This window comes from Zalophus californianus, chromosome 8 (genome assembly GCF_009762305.2).
Source record: "Zalophus californianus isolate mZalCal1 chromosome 8, mZalCal1.pri.v2, whole genome shotgun sequence".
Classification (NCBI taxonomy): domain Eukaryota; kingdom Metazoa; phylum Chordata; class Mammalia; order Carnivora; family Otariidae; genus Zalophus; species Zalophus californianus.
In genome coordinates, this window is record NC_045602.1 from 116,026,629 (window position 1) to 116,049,916 (window position 23,288).

The window sequence follows — 23,288 nt, forward strand, 5'->3', positions numbered from 1 at the left end:
GGGAAATCCAAATCAAAACCTCAATGAGATACCACCTCACACCAGTCAGAATGGCTAAAATTAACAAGTCAGGAAATGACAGATGTTGGCAAGGATGCAGAGAAAGGGGAACCCTCCTACACTGTTGTTGGGAATGCAAACTGGTGCAGCCACTCCGGAAAACAGTATGGAGGTTCCTCAAAAAGTTGAAAATAGAGCTACCGTATGACCCAGCAATTGCACTACTGGGTATTTACCCCAAAGATACAAATGTAGTGATCCGAAGGGGTACATGTACCCCAATGTTTACAGCAGCAATGTCCACAATAGCCAAACTATGGAAAGAGCCAAGATGTCCATCAACAGATGAATGGATAAAGAAGATGTGGTGTACACACACACACACACACACACACACACACACACACACACACACACACACACACACAATGGAATATTATGCAGTCATCAAAAAAAACACGAAATCTTGCCATTTCCAACAACGTGGATGGAACTAGAGGGTATTATTTATGCTAAGTGAAATAAGTCAATCAGAGAAAGATACATATCATATGATCTCACTGATATGAGGAATTCTTAATCTCCGGTAACAAACTGAGGGTTGCTGGAGTGGTGGGGGTGGGAGGGATGGGGTGGCTGGGTGAGAGACATTGGGGAGGGTATGTGCTATGGTGAGCACTATGAACTGTGTAAGACTGATGAATCACAGATTTGTACCTCTGAAACAAATAATACATTATATGTTAAAAAAAAAAGAAGAAGATAGTAGGAAGGGAAAAATGAAGGGGGGGGAATCGGAGGGGGAGACGAACCATGAGAGACGATGGACTCTGAGAAACAAACTGAGGGTTCTAGAGGGGAGGGGGGTGGGGGGATGGGTTAGCCTGGTGATGGGTATTAAAGAGGGCACATATTGAATGGAGCACTGGGTGTTATACACAAACAATGAATCATGGAACACTACATCAAAAACTAATGATGTAATGTATGGTGATTAACATAACATAATAAAAGAAAAATAAAAAGTAAAAGCTCACAAGAGAAATAAAGTAGGGTAAGAGAACAGAAAATGAGAGACAAGAGTAGAACTATCTTAGGATAAATGGGGAAATCTAAACAATATGTGCATGTGGAAGGCACCACATAAAAAGAAATAGCTGGTGCTTGGGTGGAAGAATTATGAATGATTTTATCACTGTTTTATAACTTCTACAAAACTCATGAATTCACAAAACTCAGGAATGCAGTTTTGCATTAGCAGATGGGGAAAGCCAAGTGGTTTGCTCTACTCTTCTCTCACCCTTTAAGAGGTAGTTAGAACTTTCTTGTTCTTTAGTGATTCACAATTAAAGCTGCAACCACATAACTAAATTAACTCCAAGTGGGGATGGGGAGTTCTCCACAGAAACTAATTGTGCTACTTCAGTCCAAACTGCCTAAATGAGAAAGGATAAGATTAGTCATGTGGTACCTAAGTAACAAGGAACACAAAGTCTGGGCATATATAACACTGCTTTATAAATTCTTTCTAGCCATTCTGCTCCATCCTATTTCTTCTCCAAAATTTCTTATATACAATACACTGTTGGCATTAAATCTATACTGATTGAAGTCTGGTCTTCAAACACCACATTGTAAACTAGAATTTAAACATTCTGCATAAACAAAGCTAATGTGTACTATAGAGAGATTTAAAAAGTTGCAGTTTCCCCAAAATGCCATGTGCCTCTGTGCTTCTGTACCTATAGCTTCCTTTCCAGAAATGTCTTTTGCCCTTTTATTAACTCGGGAGCTGGCAAACTATGGCCCATGGGCCAAATCAACAGCCAGTTTCTAAACAAACAGTGTTTGGAACACTGCCATGCTCATCTGTCCTACTGTTTATGGCTACTTTTGTACTATGACAGCAGAGTTAAGTAGTTGCAATAGAGACCATATAATCTGCAAAGCCTAAAATATTTACTATCTGGAGTCCTTTACAGGAAAAAATAAATGCTGATCCCTGCTCAAACTCAAGTTTCATTTTCTTTCCTTAGGTGTTTTTAGGATCCCAAGACACTGTATCTACATTTGCGGTATCAGTTATTGCCCTGAAAGAATAATTTTGGTTTGAGATTAAGGGGAAGGACCAGGACTTATATTTATCTGTATATTTTTATTGTCTATCATGGTATCTAGCACACAATGTTCAATAAATGCTGGCTGAATAAAGCACAGAAAACAAACCTGCATGCTGGACATTCTGATTTGCTTGCAGCTGAGGGGCTCCTGAATTCCCAGGGGTGGTTGCTGTGGTCGAAGGCACCTGACCTTGCATAAAGTTCGGATTGGCCTGTCCTGCTGAGAAGCCAGGTGGGAGGCGTTTAGGCATTCCTTAATAGAAAACAATGAGTAAGGCAGTTACCTAGCAAATTTATACTCTTGCTTAGATGTGGAATGAATAAGGAAGGATGAGCTGCATGAAGTCTCCACTGGCTTAGCTCTCTCTGTCACACTGGTAAGATCTTTAATAATAAGGTTGGGAAAGATGGTTAAAAAAATCAACACAATCTCTTACATGAGCATTGTCAAAATGAAAAAGAAATACTAAAAAATTTACACTTAGAACATGCCAAGGAAGAGATGGCAATCTGCTCCCTAAATGTGATCTGAGGCCACGTCACAGCAAGGTTTAGGGCTCACTTTTCACTATAATACAACAGACCCCAAAACTTTACATACTTTAACACAGGCACCAAAGGAATATACTAAATTCTTTCATATTCAAACAAATTGATCAGAAATACTATAAAACAAAGAGCTGGGTCCTGATATTAATGATTGGTGATTTTTTTTTTCCATTGAAGGAAATGGATGACAATCTCTGTTGTAGAAAATTTCCCCCAGTATTGTGCTTATCTCTTGGGAAGAGACAGGAGATTAGAAACAATCCATAGGAGCTCCAAAGTGAGGCAATATTAAATTATTATCATGCCTTCCCCTTTTAAGGTTTGCTGTAATTCCGACAGCTATGGTACCAAAAGCCATGCTCTAATGGAATCTTATGAAGGTATTACTTCCTTTTATAGGAAGGTTTAATTTCAGAAAACAGATCTGTAAGGAGGAGGATCTCAGAACCCACTCATTGTTTATAACATAGGCCTTGATGTGGCCAGATCACCTAGGTGAGCACATCATCTGCTCTATGAAAGCATCAAGACCTAAACTCACTTAAAAAATTTGTATTCATCCACTTATTTTTAAGGACCAAATTTCAGTGTCCTGAAAAACACTTTGTAGACAAATATGCATTTGTCCTTTCTTTAGCAGTGACAAGTCCCCATTTGCATGCTTCCACTGTAATTAAATCAGTAATCACATTTGCAGGAAGGACTACCCAGCTTCCACTGATCCAGGGCTAGATGCCCAGAACAGTGAAGTTTGGAGCTGAAACATTCTTGCATTTTCTAAAACCTTCTTAGGATTCAAATATCATAGCCTGCAAGTCAGCAAAATTAATTACAAGAGAGTGAAAAGACTGATGAGCAACTTAATTTCACCAGAAACCATGAGAACATGCCTTTGCTATGTTGCACTAAAGATGCAAGGGTTTTTTTCTGGGTAGGCAATGGGTGTCTTTTGGTGGGGACATGTTTATCAGATGACAGTATTACTGACACTCTCTATACCTTACTGAAAAGCTCCAAGCACATTCATGTGCACTAGATCAATGATTAATAAGAATAAATAATAAACATGGAGATGGATAAGTTTTACTGTAATCGTTTTACCTCTCACACATTAAGCTCCATTGCTTTTTCTTCATACAAGAGGCACCTTACAAAATAAATAAATAAATCTCCTTTAGGTATAACTGGTGGAACTCCCTCTCTAAGGAGCAGGCATTGGCATTATAAAACTATAAAAGTCAATGATTTCTGAACTTAATCCCCTTTAACACTTTAATCAAATTTAACAAATACCATGCTTACTACTTTATTAAGATTATCAAAATTGGAAAGTTGAAGGGACTTTTCCCCAAAAGACCCTGTATTTTTTTCATTTTTGCTCTACTGCATAATCTTTTTTTTTTCTTTCCAACAGTTGAGCAGTTTAAGTTAATACAATGCATGTTTCTTCTGGACATCTTAATTTACTAGTCCAAGATCAAGCAAAAATAATTTGAAAAACAAAATGGAAATCTCTATATTGTATGTAGTTACCTGCATTTTTATCCAGAGGGCTAGCTTAAATGTAACCAGTAAGATGCTGCATAATGTATCAAGTTAACTAAGTTAAGTGTCACCACTATATCCACAAAGCCAAATAATTACATCCTCCCTCCATTAACTCTAAATATTGAAGTTCTACTAAGATCTATCTCAAGTTTACCAACACAAATAGCTTCAGTGTTCCTCACCTCCTAGGCCTGGATGTAAACTCTGTGGCCCCTGGTTTGGTGGTTGCTGCTGCATCACCATGAAGTTAGGTGGCACATTTCCCTGTTGAACCATAGGATTCCGACCGGGAGAGCTGACGGGCTGCTGAAATCCCTGGGGAAGTGGGTTATTTTGAGGTGGCCTTGGTCCCATCTGCTGCTGAGTTTGGTTAACCGTTGGGGAGGATGCAGGGGATCCCTGCTGGAAGGAGGAGGGTGAGGAGGCAGGAGACTTGTTGGTGAGGTGGGGCTGCTGCAGGGGGGTTGGGACCCTGGAGGGCCCTCCCTGCAAGCTCTTCATCTGAGGAGCTGTGAACTGGCCTGGGTTGCTCATCTGAGGAAAGTTTGTATGGGCTTGTGAGGCTTGTTGGCTGCCAAAGGGATATGGAGGGGGAGGGTGGGAAGGTGTCTGTACCGTGGCTAAGGATGGTCTTGCCTGGAGTTGCTGTTGCATTGGGCCAGGCAAGGGAGCCTTCTTCCACCCTTGGCTTGCAGTCATTGTGCCCAGAGAACCCTGGGCTGGAGGAGGCTGAAGGGCTCCAGAAGGCAGCTGGTTCCAGCCTGGAGGAACAGGCACCTGAGTTGGGGCAGTGAACTGGGGTCGAATTCCCTGTGGCTGCTGCTGCTGCTGCTGTGGGGGTCTTGCCTGTAGCTGCTGCTGCTGTGGCTGCTGTTGCTGCTGCTGCTGCGGCTGCTGCTGCTGCTGCTGCGGCTGCAGCTGGGGAAAGTTAGCTGGGTTCATCTGTCTGTTCACGGGCACAGGCTGCATTGGGTGGTGCGGGGGAGCTAAAGATCCTGAGGGGTGATTCTGCGGCTGTATATGGAGCCCAGAGAGGAGTGGATCCATTGCATCTGTTTAAAGACAGTTAACAAAGCAATAATTAAATTACTGCAACCTAGATCCTATTAGCAGTAGTAAATCTCCTGGCACCTTCAATGAGATGTTTGTGAGCACCTTTTATATGCAAAGCAACATGCCAAGATGACAGAAAGATGAGTGTTGTCTAGAAAGAGCTTATGGTTCAAAAGTGGATAGAAGAGCCAAACATAAAATGTGGAGAGCAGTATTTTCCAAAGCGTATCCTGGAGAACTATGTTCATTAGCATTATAAGAAAACAAAATTAAACATAGTCAATTAGGTTTGGAAAACAACTGAACCTAACCAGCTTAGACAGGTTTCTTCATTGCAGGACGTTCGGTGCCTCCAATAGGTTAACTGTGAATCTCTAGGAGGGAGGGTAAAGCATGCTGCGCTTACCTATTATAGAATTCTCTGCCATGAAGTATGTAGCCAAAGGAAAGCATTTTTAGGAATGTTAGGTTATAACTGATAAGAGAATGAGAAGTTCTGAGAAGGAAATGCTGACTTTTAGCTTGAAGAAATAGGGAAGATTTTGTAAAGAAGGTGGCATTTAAGTTGGGCAGTTAGGAATTGATACCAGAGACAGATGAATTTTGTAATGAAAACTCTGCAAAGAGTTCCAGCCTCTTCAAGCCACAAAGATTGGAGAGGCCATTACCTGACTGAGAAGCAGGGCGAGGAGTCCTGGGCTGCAGCTCTGAATTGGGGCCTGGTGCCATCAAGGAAGATGACACATTTACACTCTGGGGTATCATAACTGTGGCAGGGCTGGTCATCCTTATTAGTCCTAAAGGAAAAAGAAAATCCCTAGAATAGAGTACTGGAACTGGTACAACATTTGTTTTTAAATAAAATATTTCAAGAATATAAAAAGATATGGAAAATTTCTGTACCAATCATCTACCTTGTTAACATTTTGCCCCATTCCCTTCAGATACATATGTAGATACAGCAGAAGCCTCCTACTCCTTCCCAATCTCATTCCACTCCCTCTCTTACCTTATAATTGGGATTAATAGTTCCGTGCATGTTTGTTTATCTTTATCACATATGTAGGTAAACCGCATAGCATTTTTGGTATGCTTTTAATCTTTGTATAAGTGGCATCATACTCTGTCTTCAGTTTCCTTTTTCACTTAATATTACCTTTTGAGATCCATCCATCTTGACTGCTATAACGGTGATCCATTTTATGGAACCCATACATTCACTCTGCTAATGAACAGTTAAGGTTCTCCCACCCCCTGCCCCAATTTTCATTCTTAACAATTTTGCAATGTTATGTATTCTTCTGGACATGTCTTTAGACTATATACTTAGAATTCCTAGGTTTCAAGTAAAAAAGCTTCTTCCATTTTACTAGATATTGGCAAACTGTTCTCAAAAGTGGTTATGCCAGGGGTGCCTGGTTGGCTCAGTGGGAAGAGTGTGAAATTCTAGATCTCGGGGTTGTGAGTTCAAGCCCCACGGGGTGGGTGTAGAGATTTCTTAAATAAACTTAAAAAAAAAAAAGTGGAAAAAGAAAGTCATTATGCCCATTTATATTCCAACTAGCAGTTTGAGAACTACTCTTGTTCCACATCTTTCCAATTTCTGATACTATTAGACTTTTAGGATTTAGTATCCATATTAATAAGTGAAAATATATTATCCTCTCTTCATGTCTCTTTGATTTTTGGCATCAAGATTAAAATAACTTCAAAAAAGAGCTGGAAAGCTTCTTTCTTCTTTGTCTATGCTCTGGAAGAATATCTGTATCTGTTCTTTAAATTCTTTTTTTTTTAAAGATTTTATTTATTTATTTATTTGACAGAGAGAGACACAGCGAGAGAGGGAACACAAGCAGGGGGAGTGGGAGAGGGAGAAGCAGGCTTCCCGCTGAGCAGGGAGCCTGGTGCAGGGCTCGATCCCAGGACCCTGGGATCATGACCTGAGCCGAAGGCAGACGCTTAACAACTGGGCCACCCAGGCGCCCCTGTTCTTTAAATGTTTAGTAAACTCACCTGGAAAACTATCTGGGCCTGTGAGTTATACGAATTGATTCATAGGGATACAAATTTTTAATTATTTCAATTTCTTAAATAGTTACAGATTTTTCAAGTTTCCTTAAATCAGTTTTGGTTAAATTATATTTTCAAGAAAAATGTTAATTTGATGAAGCTTTAAGATTTATTAGCATGAAGTTATTCACAACTTTTTCCCATTTTTTTAGATATAATTAATATATTATAAAATTCACCCTTTTGAAGTACACACTTTTTTCCTTCTTTACATTGCTTATGTCTTCTCTTTTTCTGTTTTACCGTATTCATCAGTTTTAATTGTTTTTTCAAAGAAACATCTTTGGTTTTGCTACTTTGTTCCATTTTGTTTTTTTAATACTTATCTCTGCTCTTATCTTTATTACTTCCTTCCTCCTAAATTATTATTACTCTGCTATTCTTTTTCTCAATTCTTAGGTCAGATATTTAGCTTCTTAATTTTCAGTTCATGTTCTGCTCTGACACAGTTATCTGAGGGCTTAAATTTTCTTCCATGTGCTGTATTGGCTACATCTCACAAATTTCGGTACATACAATTTTCATTATTCCATTTTAAATATTTTTTGCTGTCCATCATGATTGCTTTTTAAAACATCAGGGATAGGGGCACCTGGGTGGCTCATTCGTTAAGCATCTGCCTTTGGCTCAGGTCATGATGCCGGGGTCCTGGGATCGAGCCCCATATCAAGCTCCCTGCTCGGTGGGAAGCCTGCTTCTCCCTCTCCCTCTCCCCCGCTTGTGTTCCCTCTCTCACTGTGTCTCTCTCTGTCAAATAAATAAATAAAATCTTATAAAAAAAAATCAGGGATATTCAGAACGTATTTTAAATTTTCTAAAAATACAGGATATTTTGGTTAGCTGTTTTTTTTTGATTGTTTGCCATGATTTAATTGTACTGTGGTCAGAGAACATGATCTGTGTGATACCAATATCTTGTTATTTACTGAAACTTGATTTTAGAAAAATACAGTGAATTTGTATAAATGTTCCATTTATGCTTGAAAAGATTAAAAATTTTTGATTTATTAGTGCATGGTTTCTATGTACCTCCATTATATCAAACTATTTTACTTATGTTATTCAAGCATTATCCTTACTAATTTTCAAAATAAGCTCAATACATCAATTACTAACACAGATGTGTTAATATGTCCCCTAAGATGTGATATCTCCATATAATCCTGTTCCACTTTTGCCTCACGTATTTTGAGGCTAGATTATTAAGTATGTAATAAAAGTTTAGCTCCCTGATGAATATTTCCTTTTACATCAAAAAGTGGCCCTATTTATCCTCAGTAATGCTTTTTATCTTAGTCTGTTTTATCTGATAAAAATATTGTTATATACCTTTTCTTGGTTAATATTCACCAGGATTATCTTTTATTCCATCCTTTTAACTATGAGCCAAATCCTTATGTTTTATGTGTTTCCTGTAAGAGCACATAACTAAATCTGAGATTATTCAATCTGATGAATCACTCTTTATCAGTGTTCACAATACACTTACCTTTACTATTAATTGCTGATATATTTTGATTCATTTTATCATTTTATGATACCCCTTCTTTTTTTTTTATGATACCTCTGCTTTTTACCCCTTCTTTTCCTATGGTGTTTTCCTATGCCATTTTCCTAATTTTCTTGAATTTTATTGGATTTTTTTCCAACATGCCCTTCCTTTCTACCCCTCCACTACGAGCTTATAAGTTACACATTTATTTCTATTATTTTATTTTTACTTTAAGAGATTTTACTAGTTGAGAGAGAGAGAGAGAGAGTGTGAGCACATACCAGCAGGGGAGGGGCAGAGGGAGAAGCAGACACCCTGCTGAGCAAGGAGCCCAACGCAGGGCTGGATCCCAGGACCCGGGAATCACAACCTGAGCCAAATGCAGATCCGTAACTGACTGAGCCACCCAGGCACCCCTCTATTATTTTAATTATATCTTTTGTCAACAGACATACTTGACTTAAAGTATAAACATGTGATCATCATTATTGCTAAATGAGCCAATACTTAGATTTATCCAATGTTTACCAATTACTTAGCTCACTATTCCTTCTCAAACCTTATTTCTTCCATTTTAGATTCAATTTTCTTCTTCCTAAAGTAGATTCTTGAGCAGTTCAATTAGCAAGAGTCTGTTAATGGTAACTTCACTTAGTGTCTTCGAAAATGTCTTTATTTTATACTACTCTTTATAGTATAAATAGGTGTAAAATTCTAGGCTGTCAATTATTCTCTCATCACTTTGAAAATACTGTTCCAATGTTTCCTGGTTTTCAGTGTTGCTGCTGAGAAATCAGCTATGATCTGATAGCTTGTCATTTGTAAATAACTGGTCTTTCATTCTGAGTTGCTTTTAACATTCTCTTTGTTTTTTCATGTTCTACAGTTTTACAATTTTGTGTCAAATGTTGATTTATTTTTATTTATATTGCTCAGGATTTCTGAGGACTCACATCTTTCATCAATTCTGGAAAAATTTCAGCCATTCCCTCTATTGGTCCTCCTCTTCCTAGATCTATTCTTTCACTAACTATAGGCAACTTGGCCAGACTCTTCCCACTCTGGTTCTTTAGTACTGGCAATAGCATCACTGATTATCTCTCATCAAGCTACCACAATACCAAATGCTCAGACTTCGGTGGAGAACTCTAACTACTGACCCCCTACTATAGGTACCAGGCTGGGTACTGTACATCTACTATGTGGTATTCCATAACAGCCCAATAGCACAGGTCCTGACATATAATAGGAACTCTGTAAATGTTAGCTTCAGGGTTTACGGCTCATCCACCTTCAAGCATGAGCTCAAAAGATTGGAGACATTTTTATTTCATTTTTTTAGGTGAAGAAACTGCTGCTTGGAGAGGTATAGCTAGCTTGAGGTAACCAGGAAATGGCACTGCTAGGATAAAAATCTAGTTTCAATTTTATATGGCCAAGTCTTCAGCTACAGTTCAGAACAATGGCTTTATAAATTGATGCTCTCCATCCTGCTGTATTTCTTCAAGAGGTACTGTGGTAAGTGGGGAAGTGAATGACTGGGTATAGTTTCAGGTGGTTACTATGCTTTAACCACAGCAGTGTGCTTTTCTGGTTTATTTGAATAAAAGGTCCTGCAGCAGAAAAAGTTTGAAAGCCACTAGTGTAGTGAAAAGAGCACTGGACTGGGAGTTAGATCTGTGATACTAGGCTATTGCTACTTGACCCTGGGCAAACTGCTTCCTTTCTGTGAGCTCCAGGGTTTCCCTCAGCTTCTTCTTCTTCTTTTTTTTTTAATGATTTATTTATTCGAGAGAGAAAGTGAGAGAGCTTGTGCATGCATGGGGGGAGGGACAGAGGGAGAGGGAGAAGCAGACTCCCCGCTGAGCAGGGAGCCCGACACAGTATTCCATCCCAGGACCCTGGGATCATGATGTGAGCCAAAGGTCATGCTTAACCGACTGAGCCACTCAGGTGCCCCTGGAGTTTCCTCAGCTTTAAATCAGAGCCAACTCGAGAGGTGGCAAGGGAGCCAATGGCAAGGCCTGAGGCAGATTTAAAGTTTGGGACTGAGAGCCCAAGATGGTAGAGGAGTAGGAGACCTTAGTTTTGTTTGGTTCCAGGAAATCAGCTAGATAGCTATTAAATCATTCTGAACACTTGCAAACTCAACCAGCGATCTAAGAAAAGAATAGCTACAACTCTACAAATAGAAAAGCAACCACTTTCTGCAAGAATGACAAGATGGAAAAACTCACCTCAAAAAAGAGAACAAGAAGCAGTACTAGGAGCTGGTTCTCTGAAAGAATTAATTAGATTGATAAACTCCTGGCCAGATTTATCAAAAAGAAAAGAGGACCCAAATGAATAAAATCATGAATGAAAGAGGACAAATCACAACCAACACTGAAGAAATACAAACAATTATAAAAACATATTATGAGCAACTGTTTGCCAACAAATTAGGCAATCTGGAAGAAATGGATGTATTCCTAGACATATAAACTACCCAAACTCCCCAATATTTATAGCAGCAATGTTCACAATAGCCAAACTATGGAAAGAGCCAAGATGCCCATCAACAGATGAATGGATAAAGAAGATGTGGTATATATATATAATGGAATATTACTCAGCCATCAAAAAATGAAATCTTGCCATTTGCAACAACATGGATGGAACTAGAGGGTATTATGCTAACCAAAATAAGTCAATCAGAGAAAGACAATCATCATATGATCTCACTCATATAGAATTTAAGAAACAAAACAGAGGAGCATAGGGGAAGAGAGGGAAAAATAAAACAAGATGAAATCAGAGACAGACAAACCCTAAGAGACTCTTAATCGTAAACAAACTGAGGGTTGCTGGAGGGGAGGGGAATAGAAGATGGGGTAACTGGATGATGGACATTTAGGAGGGCACGTGATGTAATGAGTACTGGGTACTACGTAAGACTGATCAATCACTGACCTCTACCTCCAAAACTAGTAATACACTGTATTTTAATTGAATTAAAAAATTAAAAGATTAAAAAAAAATAAAGCTTGGGATTAACCAAAAAATAAAAAATAAAATATATGAGAGCCAACTCAATTCCTCTTCTTTTTTTAGTGGGGTGAGGGGCAGAGGGAGAGAGAATCCCAAGCAGGCTCTATGCACAGTGCAGAGCCTCACGCAGGGTGCTTCAACTCACAACCTTGAGATCATGACCCGAGCTAAAATCAAGAGTCAGACGCTTAACTGACTGAGCCACCCAGGCACCCTGAGAGCCAATTTAATTCTAACATTTTGTGATTCACAGAATATTGAGCTCAATCTCTAAAGAAGAAATTTCAGTTTTACTGGAAAAGTTTGCAAATAATTTATAACTCTCTCAGATTCTAAATACCTAAAAACACATATTCTTCCACATACTTCTTCAGATTCCACATAAGCACACAAGAACTCAGCTCACAGATTCTCGGCCTCAGAGTAAGTGTGAGTTGAAAAGCTACATTCTCCATTATGTTATAAACATTCTGAGGGTAGAAAATATTTTATTCATTTCTATCTCTAACACTTAGCAGAGGTCCTGTCCTATAAAAAGAACTCAATAAATGTTTGCTGCACAGCTCAGTGCTCATCTATCTACCTTTAAGCATGAGCCCATGCTCTGTGACTCTATCCTAAGAGTGATTTAAATCATGCTTTCCTAAACCAGAAAACAGAGATGTACCAGAAATCTCCACCTATTTTGCAGGACCCAAATGATCAAACATTAGCAAATAAAGGGAAAAAAAGCAAACCAGTAAAATGTCATATAATTGAGTGGGAGATCTCACCTGGACCACCTGCCATGGGAAATGCTGCCTCCATCCTAACTGAATTTCCAGCTCCCATGGGTCCATTCATTCTCACATCTTGGCTTCGGTTCTGAGCCAAAGCCAGGTTGATAGCACCTTCCCCTGAAAATGACAGGTTATAAAAAGGAAACCATCAGAATAAGATGCAAATGTTGCTTAAAAATAAGTATACAAGAACTTTAGTTTTCTGTGTTTTTGAATTATGGTAAGTTTACCATCACAAAAACGGTAAGTGCAATACGATGGGTCTTCCTTCAACTTCATCTGAGTAGGTTTACTTACAAGAAGCACAAGAAGAACATAATCAATCCTTACAATACAGCAGACAGGCAATCATTAATGATGTATAGTGTCAGGAGACAGCTTGTAACTCTGAATATCTATTTCCAACTAGCTCAGTGTGTGGGTGCATGTGTGTCTATGTGTGTGAGAAGGAAGAAAATGTTCTCAGAAATTCTCAAAATCCTAAATTACCTTTTGGGAATTTATAATCAGAAGGTAGAGATATGACTAGGTTTAATGGAGAAAGAACATATGATGGTACAGTGACACTGAAATATTTGTGAACAAAATACCATTTTCCGGGGGTTCCTGGGTGGCTCAGTCGGTTGGGCGTCTGCCTTTGGCTCGGGTGATGGTCTTGGGGTTGTGGGATTGAGCCCTGAGTTGGGCTCCCTGCTCAGCAGGGAGCCTGCTTCTCCTCCTCCCTTGCCGCTGCTCATGCTCTCTCTTGCTATCTCTCTCAAATAAATAAAATCTTAAAAAAATATATCATTTCCCTTTCAAAAACTGTAATATAAATAGATATCCATTAGAGATATTCATACAATGAAGAGTAGATAGGTTGCTACTAATCTACTTTTACAACATCTAATGATAAGACCAACATTTATATAGAGTTATTTTTATTTTATTTTTTTAAAAGATTTTATTTATTTGAGAGAGTGAGAGGGAGAGATTGAGTGCAAGCACGAGCAGGGGGTTGGGGGGAGTAGAAGGGATAGGGAGAGGCAGACTCTCCCATAAGCAGGGAGCCCGATCATGACCTGAGCCAAAGGCAGACATTTAAATGACTGAGCCACCCAGGCACCCCTGTACAGTTTTTAATGCTTACAAGACTTTATCTCATTTGAACCTCATAATATCCTGGTAGGTAACATCACTAGAAGTGTTCTAATTAATTAGAGGTAACTCTAAACTTAGAGGTAACTTAAATTTTACTTGGTTAAATGATAAAAAGAAACAAATTTCAGGATACTTTCTGCACTTAATCCAATATTTTGTTCCTCTGGATGACAGCACCACGTAGTGGACAGACAGAGTATAGCTAGCTGGTGGCTAAGGAGGCAAAAGGCAGCATTGCACTGATAGTAATCCTTCCATATTGTGGGGTCCTGGTTTACAGAGCCAGATGATAAAGCAGGAAGCTAATGAGGACACAGTAGTTTCCTCTGTCTTGTCACTGATAAAGTCACCTTTCTGTATGAAGTATTTCAACCAGGCAGGTAGATTGGTCATAGGGCATAAACATCCTACTAATAAGGCACCGATTACCAGGGGCTATAAGATGCTCTAAATTGCCTACGGGAGGGGCACCTGGGTGGCTCAGTGGGTTAAGTGTCTGCCTTTGGCTCAGGTCATGGTCCTGGGGTCCTGGGATCTAGTCCCGCATCGGGCTCCCTGCTCAGCGGGGAGCCTGCTTCTCCCTCTCCATCTCCCTCTGCCCCTCCTCCTGCTTATGCTCTCTCTAATAAATAAATAAATAAAATCTTTTTAAAAAATTGCCTATGGGAGACAGGAATGAAAGAAAAAGAGACTACAGATCTTGAGGGTTTCCAATTAAGGGAAGGAACTATTAATATACCAAACTTGCTAAGACACTGTAAGCAGAAAGATTATTCTTGAAATGGACATCAGATCATGTCAGTTCTCTGCTTCAAACTGCTCTATTACTTCCTACTGTTGTAGAAATAAAAGCCAAATTCCTCCAAACAGGATATAAAGGCCTTAAATGATCTATCTAGTCCAGTGCTGTTCAAAACAAATGTAGTATGAGCCACACATATAATTTTAAATTTTCTAGAAGCCACAGTAAAAAGGTTAAAAAAAAAGATGAAATTAATTGTAATATCCTATTTAACCCAGCACATCTAATGTATTATTATTTCAACATGCAACTAATACAAAAGTTAATGAAATATTTTACATTCTTTTTTGGGAGTGCTAAGTCTTCAAAATCCACTATGTATTTTACTCACAGCTCATGTCAGTTTGAACTAGCCACACGTCCAGCGCTCAACAGCCACATATGGCTGGTGGCTACCATATTTAACAGCCCAGATGTGGCCCTTGCTTACCTCTCCAACTTCAACTATACTATTTTCTCCTTCAGTAATAAGGATTCAGCCTCAGTGGCTTTTTTTTTTAGTTTCTTAGGCACACAAAGCTGCTTCTCACCTCAAGGCCTTTGCACATGTTGATCCCTCTGCTTACAACAGTTCTCCTGCTCTTTTCATGTAAGCCAACTTCTCAATTTTCATGTAAACTTAAGTGTCACAGGCCCCCAAAGACCTTCTCCAATTGTCTTATCCAAGGGTAGGTCACCCTTATCACATCTTGTTATTTCTTCAAAGCACATCCCATGTAATTACTTACTCATTCACTTGATTTCTTTTCTGCCTTTCCCATCCCCATACAAGGGTAACCATAAATCTGCCCTAGTTCCTTTATACCTATTGTTCGGGGACAGTTGTTAATAGCATCCCTTTTACTCTCAAAAGTGTCAATTTAGATGATTAATTATATGGCCACCCTAATTATATCCTTAATATATGGCCACCCTGATTATATCCTTATGACACAGAATGGTGTCTGATACATGGTAGGCACTCATTAGCTATTTAGTGAATATATTATGAATCGTCAACTTATAACCTTACAAAGAATTACAGGCATTTTTCTGTATGATGAATGCATTCCTAGAAAATCCCACATTCTGTAAAATCTCACACTGAAAATAACAGATTTTATGGGAAAAACAGTGTTGCTGGGACCAACCTATGTGGCTTTGTAACTAGAGTTCTAGTAAAAACAGTAACTGGTGGAGGCAACATATCCAAAAACATTTCCAGTGGAAATGCCTGGTTACAGGTGCTGAAATAATGCAGAGGCCAAAGGGCTCTGAGCCAGTGGGGCTGCCACTAAAGCAGGCACAGGAGGAAGTGAAACTTGTCACAAGCCAAGAGCCATGCTAGTCTGGGGGTGCATCTCTGAGGAAAGGTATCTGAATATAAATTCTGATTCTTAATTATCTGGATATAGAGCTGAAAGGACTCCCACCTATGCAGCAGCTAAGTTTGTCTTCTTTTTTTCTTGTAATCATCCTTCTGTTCCCACTATTCCAGCTTCCCTTGCCTTCTTTATATGAACACACACAATTTCCACATTATAGTGTTATCATTCACCTATTTGCCAACTGCATATAAGCTAATTGGTATCAAAGAAACACAAGGGAAAAACACTACAGGGTCCCAAACTTGCTGATTAGGGGTCGGCAAACCTCGGCCTATGGACCCAATCTAGCCTGCTGCCTGTATAATTAAATAAAGTGTTAGTGGAACACATCCATGTTTATTCACTTACATACGCTTATGGCTGTTTTGCACTACAACCAGACTGGAATTGTTGTGACAGAGATCTGAGGGCCCACAAAGCCAAAAAAAATTTATTCTCTGGCCCTTTACAGAAAGAGTTTGCAGACTCTGCTTTAAATCACCATGAATGAATAGAGGGGTCACAAAATGTCCTTAAAAAAGATGTCTTCCCAACTTCCTGGCCCAAACTCGAGAAAGAAAGGGTACAGAGAGTATTCTTCAATGGAAAACAGGCTGTCGGGGAACCACCTCTCCCTGCATCCCTGCAGCGGACACCATGGCGGTAGCAACACCTCCTCTCACGATGCACTAAGACATAAGCTAGCTACCAGTTTCACAAAGGCAAAGGTGCTGCCGCCACTTTCAATCCTGCGTAAATTCTGAGGGAGTGGGGAGAGAGAAAAGGAGATCACCTGGGATACACATGTATATCCTAAAAGTTAAAGAATAAAGAACTCTCTTCTGTAATGGGATAATCATTGCCGTAAGTGAATTTCATAATTTCTTAAAATATATGTTACCTATTTTACTTCCTTGATGGTACCTATGCTTTAATTTATGGCTATAATAAAGGCCAGCACCTTATCCTTTTAAAGAGAACTTACAGGAAATAGGTCTGATTAAAAGAAGAAACTGGTGTTTCCTTTCTCCAGTAGAAAACACGACCACATAAAGTTCCAAAGCCCTTTTAACTCACGTAAATAGGTAACAGAGACTATAAACATTTAGAGTTTTGGGGCGCCTGGGTGGCTCAGTCGGTTAAGCGTCTGCCTTCAGCTCAGGTCATGATCCCAGGGTCCTGGGACTGAGCCCCGCATTGGGCTCTCTGCTCAGCAGGGAGTCTGCTTCTCCCTCTGCCTCTCCTATCCCCCCAACACCCCACCTGTGCTCTCTCTCTCTCTCACTCACTCTCTCTCTCAAATAAATTCTTTTTTTTTTTAAAGATTTTATTTATTTGACAGAGAGAGAGAGAGAGCACAGAAGCACAAGCAGGAGGAGTGGCAGGCAGAAGGAAGGAAAAGCAGGCTCCCACTGCATAAGGAGCCCGATGTGGGGGTTGATCCCAGGACCCTGGGACTATGACCTGAGCTGAAGGCAGACGCTTAACCGACTGAGTCACCCAGGCGCCCCTAAATAAATACAAATTTTTTTTAAAGATTTTATGTATTTATTTGACAGAGAGAGACACAGTGAGAGAGGGAACACAAGCATTGAGAGTGGGAGAGGGAGAAGCAGGCTTCCTGGTGAGCAGGGAGCCCGATGCAGGGCTCGATCCCAGGACCCGGGGATCACGACCCGAGCCAAAGGCAGACGATTAATGACTGAGCCACCCAGGTGTCCCAATAAATAAATTCTTAAAAAAAAAAAAAAACATAAAACATAAACAGCCTATATAGTTTTATTGTAGCCAAAAATTGTTTTCCTAAGTTCATCCTATATCCTATAGATTGCTGTGAATTAATTTTACTTTTCTGGATCCTTTTAGATAATCCAACATTTTTCATGATAGACTGATTGTTGTTTAAACCACTATTCCCTTGTTTATCAAATGATGGGATTTACCCCATTTTTCAAAATACATATAATCCTTTCTAACCTCCTCTATGCTCCCCCATACCTGGTACTTAGATCTCTCACAGGTTTGTCTCCCTCACCAAGGTCAGGAGCTTCTTTTGAGTTCATAACAGCAAGGACCATATTATACTTATCGTTGTATGCCAAGTGCTAAAGCAAAGTGGTGCTATTATGTGTGTGCTTCCCTTGTTTTCATTCAACATATGTTTACTAAGGAACCTAACATGTTCCAGGCAAGCAGAACACAACAGTGAGCAAAACCAGACATGGTCTCTGCCCTGTTGGAGTTTGCATTCTAGGGGAGAATTAAGTAATAGTCAAATAATTGCTCTAATGAAAGCATTACATAAATGATGTAAGGAGGGAAAAAAAAGACTTTTGTGAGAGCACATAAAGGACACTGACTTCATCAAGGAGTTCAGAAACTATACCCTCAAGAAGATTTAAGCTGATACTCGAAGGCTGAGTAGGTATTAACTAAGGGAAGGGGGAATGGTAAGGGACAACATTCCATATAGAGAAAACATAAGTGCAAAGGGCCCTTGGCAGGAGGAAGAAATGCAAATTCAAGGAGCCAGAACAAAGCTGGAGAGGCATGAACAAACAGCAAGGAGGAGAAGTGTATGAGTTAAGACTGGATGAGAAAGGTAGAGGTCAGATCACACAAGGCCATGAGGTCATGGTAAGAAGTTTAGTCCTTATTCTGTGAACGACAGCAAGCCAGAGCAGGGGTTTTAGGCTGTGTGTACACGTGCACATGTGTAGCATATTTTCATTTTGAAAAGACCACTCTGGCAAAATATTTGAAAAATGAATACTGCTACAAAAAGGACCATTCAAGGCCTCCTAATCTCTGTTAGATGAATAAAGAAATAAATACTAAAGCTTATTTGGTAGAAGGAAGCTAATCAAATTAGATATTCTTTAAAAGACAAATCAGTTTCTGGTCAGGGTGCCAGTAAAATCTCAATCTGACAGACTGACAAAATCAGCCAAGGGAACGGAGTCTGAGACTGTGGATGCTGAAGCATCAGGACCCAGACGAAGCCTCAATTCCTCTTTATCCTAGGGTGCTGCAATGTGAAGTGCAGGTTACATGAGTTACTTGGCATTCTGAAACATGAGAGGAACAGACAAAGCAGCACAGAAAATCATGCTACGTTCTACTGTTGTTATGATTTGGGTCTAGATGGGCACCTTCAATCTGAACGGAGAGAATCCCCAGATCCCGAAGCTGTTGGTTGTTGCTCTGAGCCAGGATCCGTAGCCGCTCCGCTGCTTCCCGGGGGATGTTGAATGTCACACGCACACTGTTCCAGGGCTCCACCTTCTGTACCTTTAGCTTGCTGGATTCTTGGTCGTGAAAGAAAGCGAATAATATTAGTAATCTTTTAGCCACCAGAAGACATGGGACAAACAAACCAAAAACAAAAGAACAAGACAGAGCATTGACTTGGAATAGCTGTGACAGCTTAGTCTTTGGCATTAGCTAGACTTCAAATCTAATCCCAGCTTTACCACTTAGCACCTGAGTGGCCATGACCAGATTATTTAACCTTTTTTTTTTTTTGGATTTTATTTATTTGACAGAGAGACACACAGCAAGAGAGGGAACACAAGCAGGGGGAGAGGGAGAGGGAGAAGCAGGCCTCCCACTAAGCAGGGGGCCCGATGCAGAGCTCGATCCCAGGACCCTGAGATCATGACCTGAGCCAAAGGCAGACGCTCAACGACTGAGCCATCCAGACACCCCTATTTAACCTTTTTGAAACTAACTCTTCTCTTCTTTATATTTTTTTTAAAGATTTTATTTATTTATTTGAGAGAAAGAGAATGAGAGATAGAAAGCACGAGAGGGAAGAGGGTCAGAGGGAGAAGCAGACTCCCTGCTGAGCAGGGAGCCCGATGTGGGACTCGATCCCGGGACTCCAGGATCATGACCTGAGCCGAAGGCAGTCGCTTAACCAACTGAGCCACCCAGGCGCCCCACCCTTCTCTTCTTTAAAACCGTGAAAAATCTACTTCATGAGATTGTGAGTACTAAATGAGAAAATATATACCAAAAACCTAGCAAAGGACCTGATACATGCACTGAATACATGGAAAGCAGTAAGATGGAGGACTATAAGAGAGAAGAGAGAGAGAAGTTTAAATGAATAGACTAAGGTCTACTTTTGAACTTAGTTCAATGTATGTGAACTGGCATCATGAGAACATTTAAGTCTCAAATTTCAGTGAAATTCTATAAAAATATGGGATGCAGATTATGCTGGTTTATACTCATTTTTAAATATTAACAAGTATCTCTGTGCAAGATATAAAGACAGGGAGAAATCGTTTCTTCTAATGTCCTATAAATGCTTAATTTAAGGAGGGTTTAAGTCTTTTTTATCTTTGATTTAAAATTTTTTTCCTGCTTTAAATAAGAGTATAATTTTCACTGAAGCACACTGAAGGGAAAAACAGTATAATTTGACAATGAAGCTTCAGTTAGGATATGAAAACATTCATTTCAGCAAGTTTGAAAAGTCAATGCAAACTTCAAGACATGTTTTTAAAAGAAGATACAAAGTTAACTGAGGAGGTTAAAGTTGCTTGTAATTGTGTTTTACAGATAGAAAGTAAATCCCAGGCCCAGTTAGCTGATAAAAACAACGATTTTTTTCAACAACCCAAGACAAAATAATTTTCCCTCTTGTTAGGAACTTGGCTAAATTAAGTCTTTGGTATCCTCTATTCAGTTATACATTTCAATATAAAGAAAATGGGTCACACAGGCGTATGTGTTGTCAAAATCCGATATATCTACAGATAGAGGAAAGTGCCTACATATTGTCTAAAGCCCCTTCCAGCTCCAAAACCACTATGAAATTGGTTGACATTGAAAGCGAACTTATCCAAACATGGAGTTCACTTGTTCTAATGTTGAAAAGAGAGACTACTTGCTAAAAGCAGTGAAATAATACAATCACAGAAATTTAGAAAGGATTAGGCAATATTTAGTCCAAGTCTATTTTACAGGTGAGGAAACTTGAGGCCAAGCTAGGCTAAGTGATCTGCCTAGAATCCTGTGGTTACCTAGCAGCATCAGAGATGGATGGCATTAACATCCACCCCTGATTCTCAGGTCAATTTCCTTTCCATAACACTTACATCTCCAAATAGCAAAACACAGGAAGCTAGGGAACTTAGTTCCACTACAGATGCTATAGGGCTTCTTGCCAAACTAAAGAGTACTAGAATCTTATACAAAGTCTAGACAAACATCAAATTTGCTTATGGTATTATCTATTCATGATATGGTTACAAAAAAAATCCTTGTCTATAACATGGTTATATTTTATCAAAAGTTTTTTAACTTCCATCATACTTGAGAAGATTTGACTTAAAATACTTTTGGACCAAGAATACAATCTTATATATGGTGATAACATCATAAATCTGGGTTTGGTAATTTATTTGAAAGCCATAAATAATCTATCTATATTTTATTTTATTTTTTAGTGTAAAATTAAAACCCCACGGTGGGGCTTGAACTCACAACCCAGAGATCAAGAGTCATAAGCTCTACCAACTGAGCCAGCCAAGAGCCCCTGATTAAGCAATTTAAACCAAGAAAAAATGTGGGTAATTAAGAGCAATGAACAATTTCATGCTCATTAGACACTCTTGTCCCTGTGTAATATGATATATGTTTGAAATTCTCTCTTCCTCTCCCTCACCCTCTGTGCTCTCTCTCTCACAAAATAAATAAATCTTTTTTTAAAAAAAGAAAAGGATACAACCTAGGCTTTGTACTATGTCTGATGAGAGTAGGTAACTGTGCTAACCAGAAATGATGCAGAACATCTAAACTTGGATCAGGTTTAGATCCTGGATCTAGAAACTGGATCACTATCTTACACCATCTAAACCAAGGTTCAAAAACACAAATGCCCACAAGTCCCAGACAGGTAATCTAAATGCATGAAAAGGCCAGAGGGGAGCGCTGTGAGATGAGGGCCTGCCCTAAATAGCAGCTGCTCCTCAGCACTATCAGGGAAAGAGAGTTCAATGTCATCAGATCTTCCCATTTTTATTTTAATTTTTTAAAAGATTTTATTTATTTATTTGACAGAGAGAGACACAGCTAGAAAGGGAACACAAAAGGAGTGGGAGAGGGAGAAGCAGGCTTCTCGCCGAGCAGGGAGCCCAATGTGGGGCTTGATCACCGTGACCTGAGCTGAAGGCAGACGCTTAACAATTGAGCCACCCAGGTGCCCCAGATCTTTCCATTTTTAGAGCTAAATCCAACGTCAAGTCTGGATTTGTATGTAAAATATTTCAATTTTAAAAGCATCGGCAATGAAATTCAAACATTAAGAAAAAACACAAACAAAACTAAAGTAGAGCCGTAACATATGGTAGCAGGCTGGATCCAACAGGCTGCCAGTTGGTAACCTCTGATCTAAAATTTAAGAAAACACATTTCACATACATTTTAAGTAGAACCACAAAGTAAAAGATCTTTCTAAGCTTTAAGGGACCTTCAAGATCCAGTATTAAAGGAAGGAAAGAAAACTGAAGATCACAGAGTTAAAAACAATAAATGAGTCTTAAGAATTAACTCCTATCCACTAGAGCAGATAACTATGTTAAGCAATACCTTATCATGTCCAGTTTCTCCATGTAGTTAAAAGAAACATAACAGCATTTCTATAAAAAAAAATTCTAGCTCTCTGATTTCAAGCTGTATTACAAAGTTACAGTAATCAGGGGCACTTGGGTGGCTCAGTCGTTAAGTGTCTGCCTTCGACTCAGGTCATGATCCCAGGGTCCTGAAATGGAGCCCCGCATCAGGCTCCCTGCTCATCGGGAAGCCTGCTTCTCCCTTGCCCACCCCCTCTGCTGTGTTCCCTCTCTCGCTGTCTCTCTCTCTCTCAAATAAATAAAATCTTAAAAAAAAAAGTTATAGTAATCAAAACAGTATGATATTGGCATAAAAACACACACAGATCAACAGAACAAAATAGAGAGCCCAGAAATAAACCCACACATATATGATCAATTAATTTACGACAAAGGAGCCAAGAATACACAATAGGGAGAGGACAGTCTCTTTAATAAGTGTTACTGGGAAAACTAGACAGCCACTTGACAGCCACTTGCAAAGGAATGAAACTGGATCACTATCTTATACCATACACAAAAGTTAACTCAAAATGGATTAAAGACTTGATGTAAGACCTGAAACCATAAAACTAGAAGAAAACATAGGTGGTAAGCTCCTTGACATTGGCCTTGGCAATTTTTTTCAATGGGACACAAAAAAGCAAAGGAAACAAAAACAAAAACTAACAACTGGAACCAGATCAAACTAAAAAGCTTCCTCAGAGCAAAGGAAACCATTCACAAAATGAAAAGG

The 23,288-nt window shown here is 39.4% G+C and overlaps 1 protein-coding gene across 13 annotated transcripts in view; it reads right to left on the reverse strand.

Moving 5' to 3' along the window:
- NCOA6 (nuclear receptor coactivator 6) overlaps positions 1 to 23,288 on the reverse strand; it is a 104,185-nt gene that overhangs the window by 35,124 nt on the left and 45,773 nt on the right. For 8 of the 13 annotated variants that reach the window (XM_027620958.2, XM_027620959.2, XM_027620954.2 and 5 more), the window contains 5 exons: positions 19,082 to 19,237; positions 12,636 to 12,758; positions 5,939 to 6,067; positions 4,400 to 5,269; positions 2,227 to 2,373 (listed from right to left, as the gene is read on the reverse strand). In XM_027620958.2, coding sequence (XP_027476759.2) covers positions 2,227 to 2,373; positions 4,400 to 5,269; positions 5,939 to 6,067; positions 12,636 to 12,758; positions 19,082 to 19,237 — 1,425 coding nt within the window. The remainder of the gene's footprint in view (positions 1 to 2,226; positions 2,374 to 4,399; positions 5,270 to 5,938; positions 6,068 to 12,635; positions 12,759 to 19,081; positions 19,238 to 23,288) is intronic. The other 5 variants (XM_027620964.2, XM_027620963.2, XM_027620961.2 and 2 more) reach the window with 5 other exon arrangements.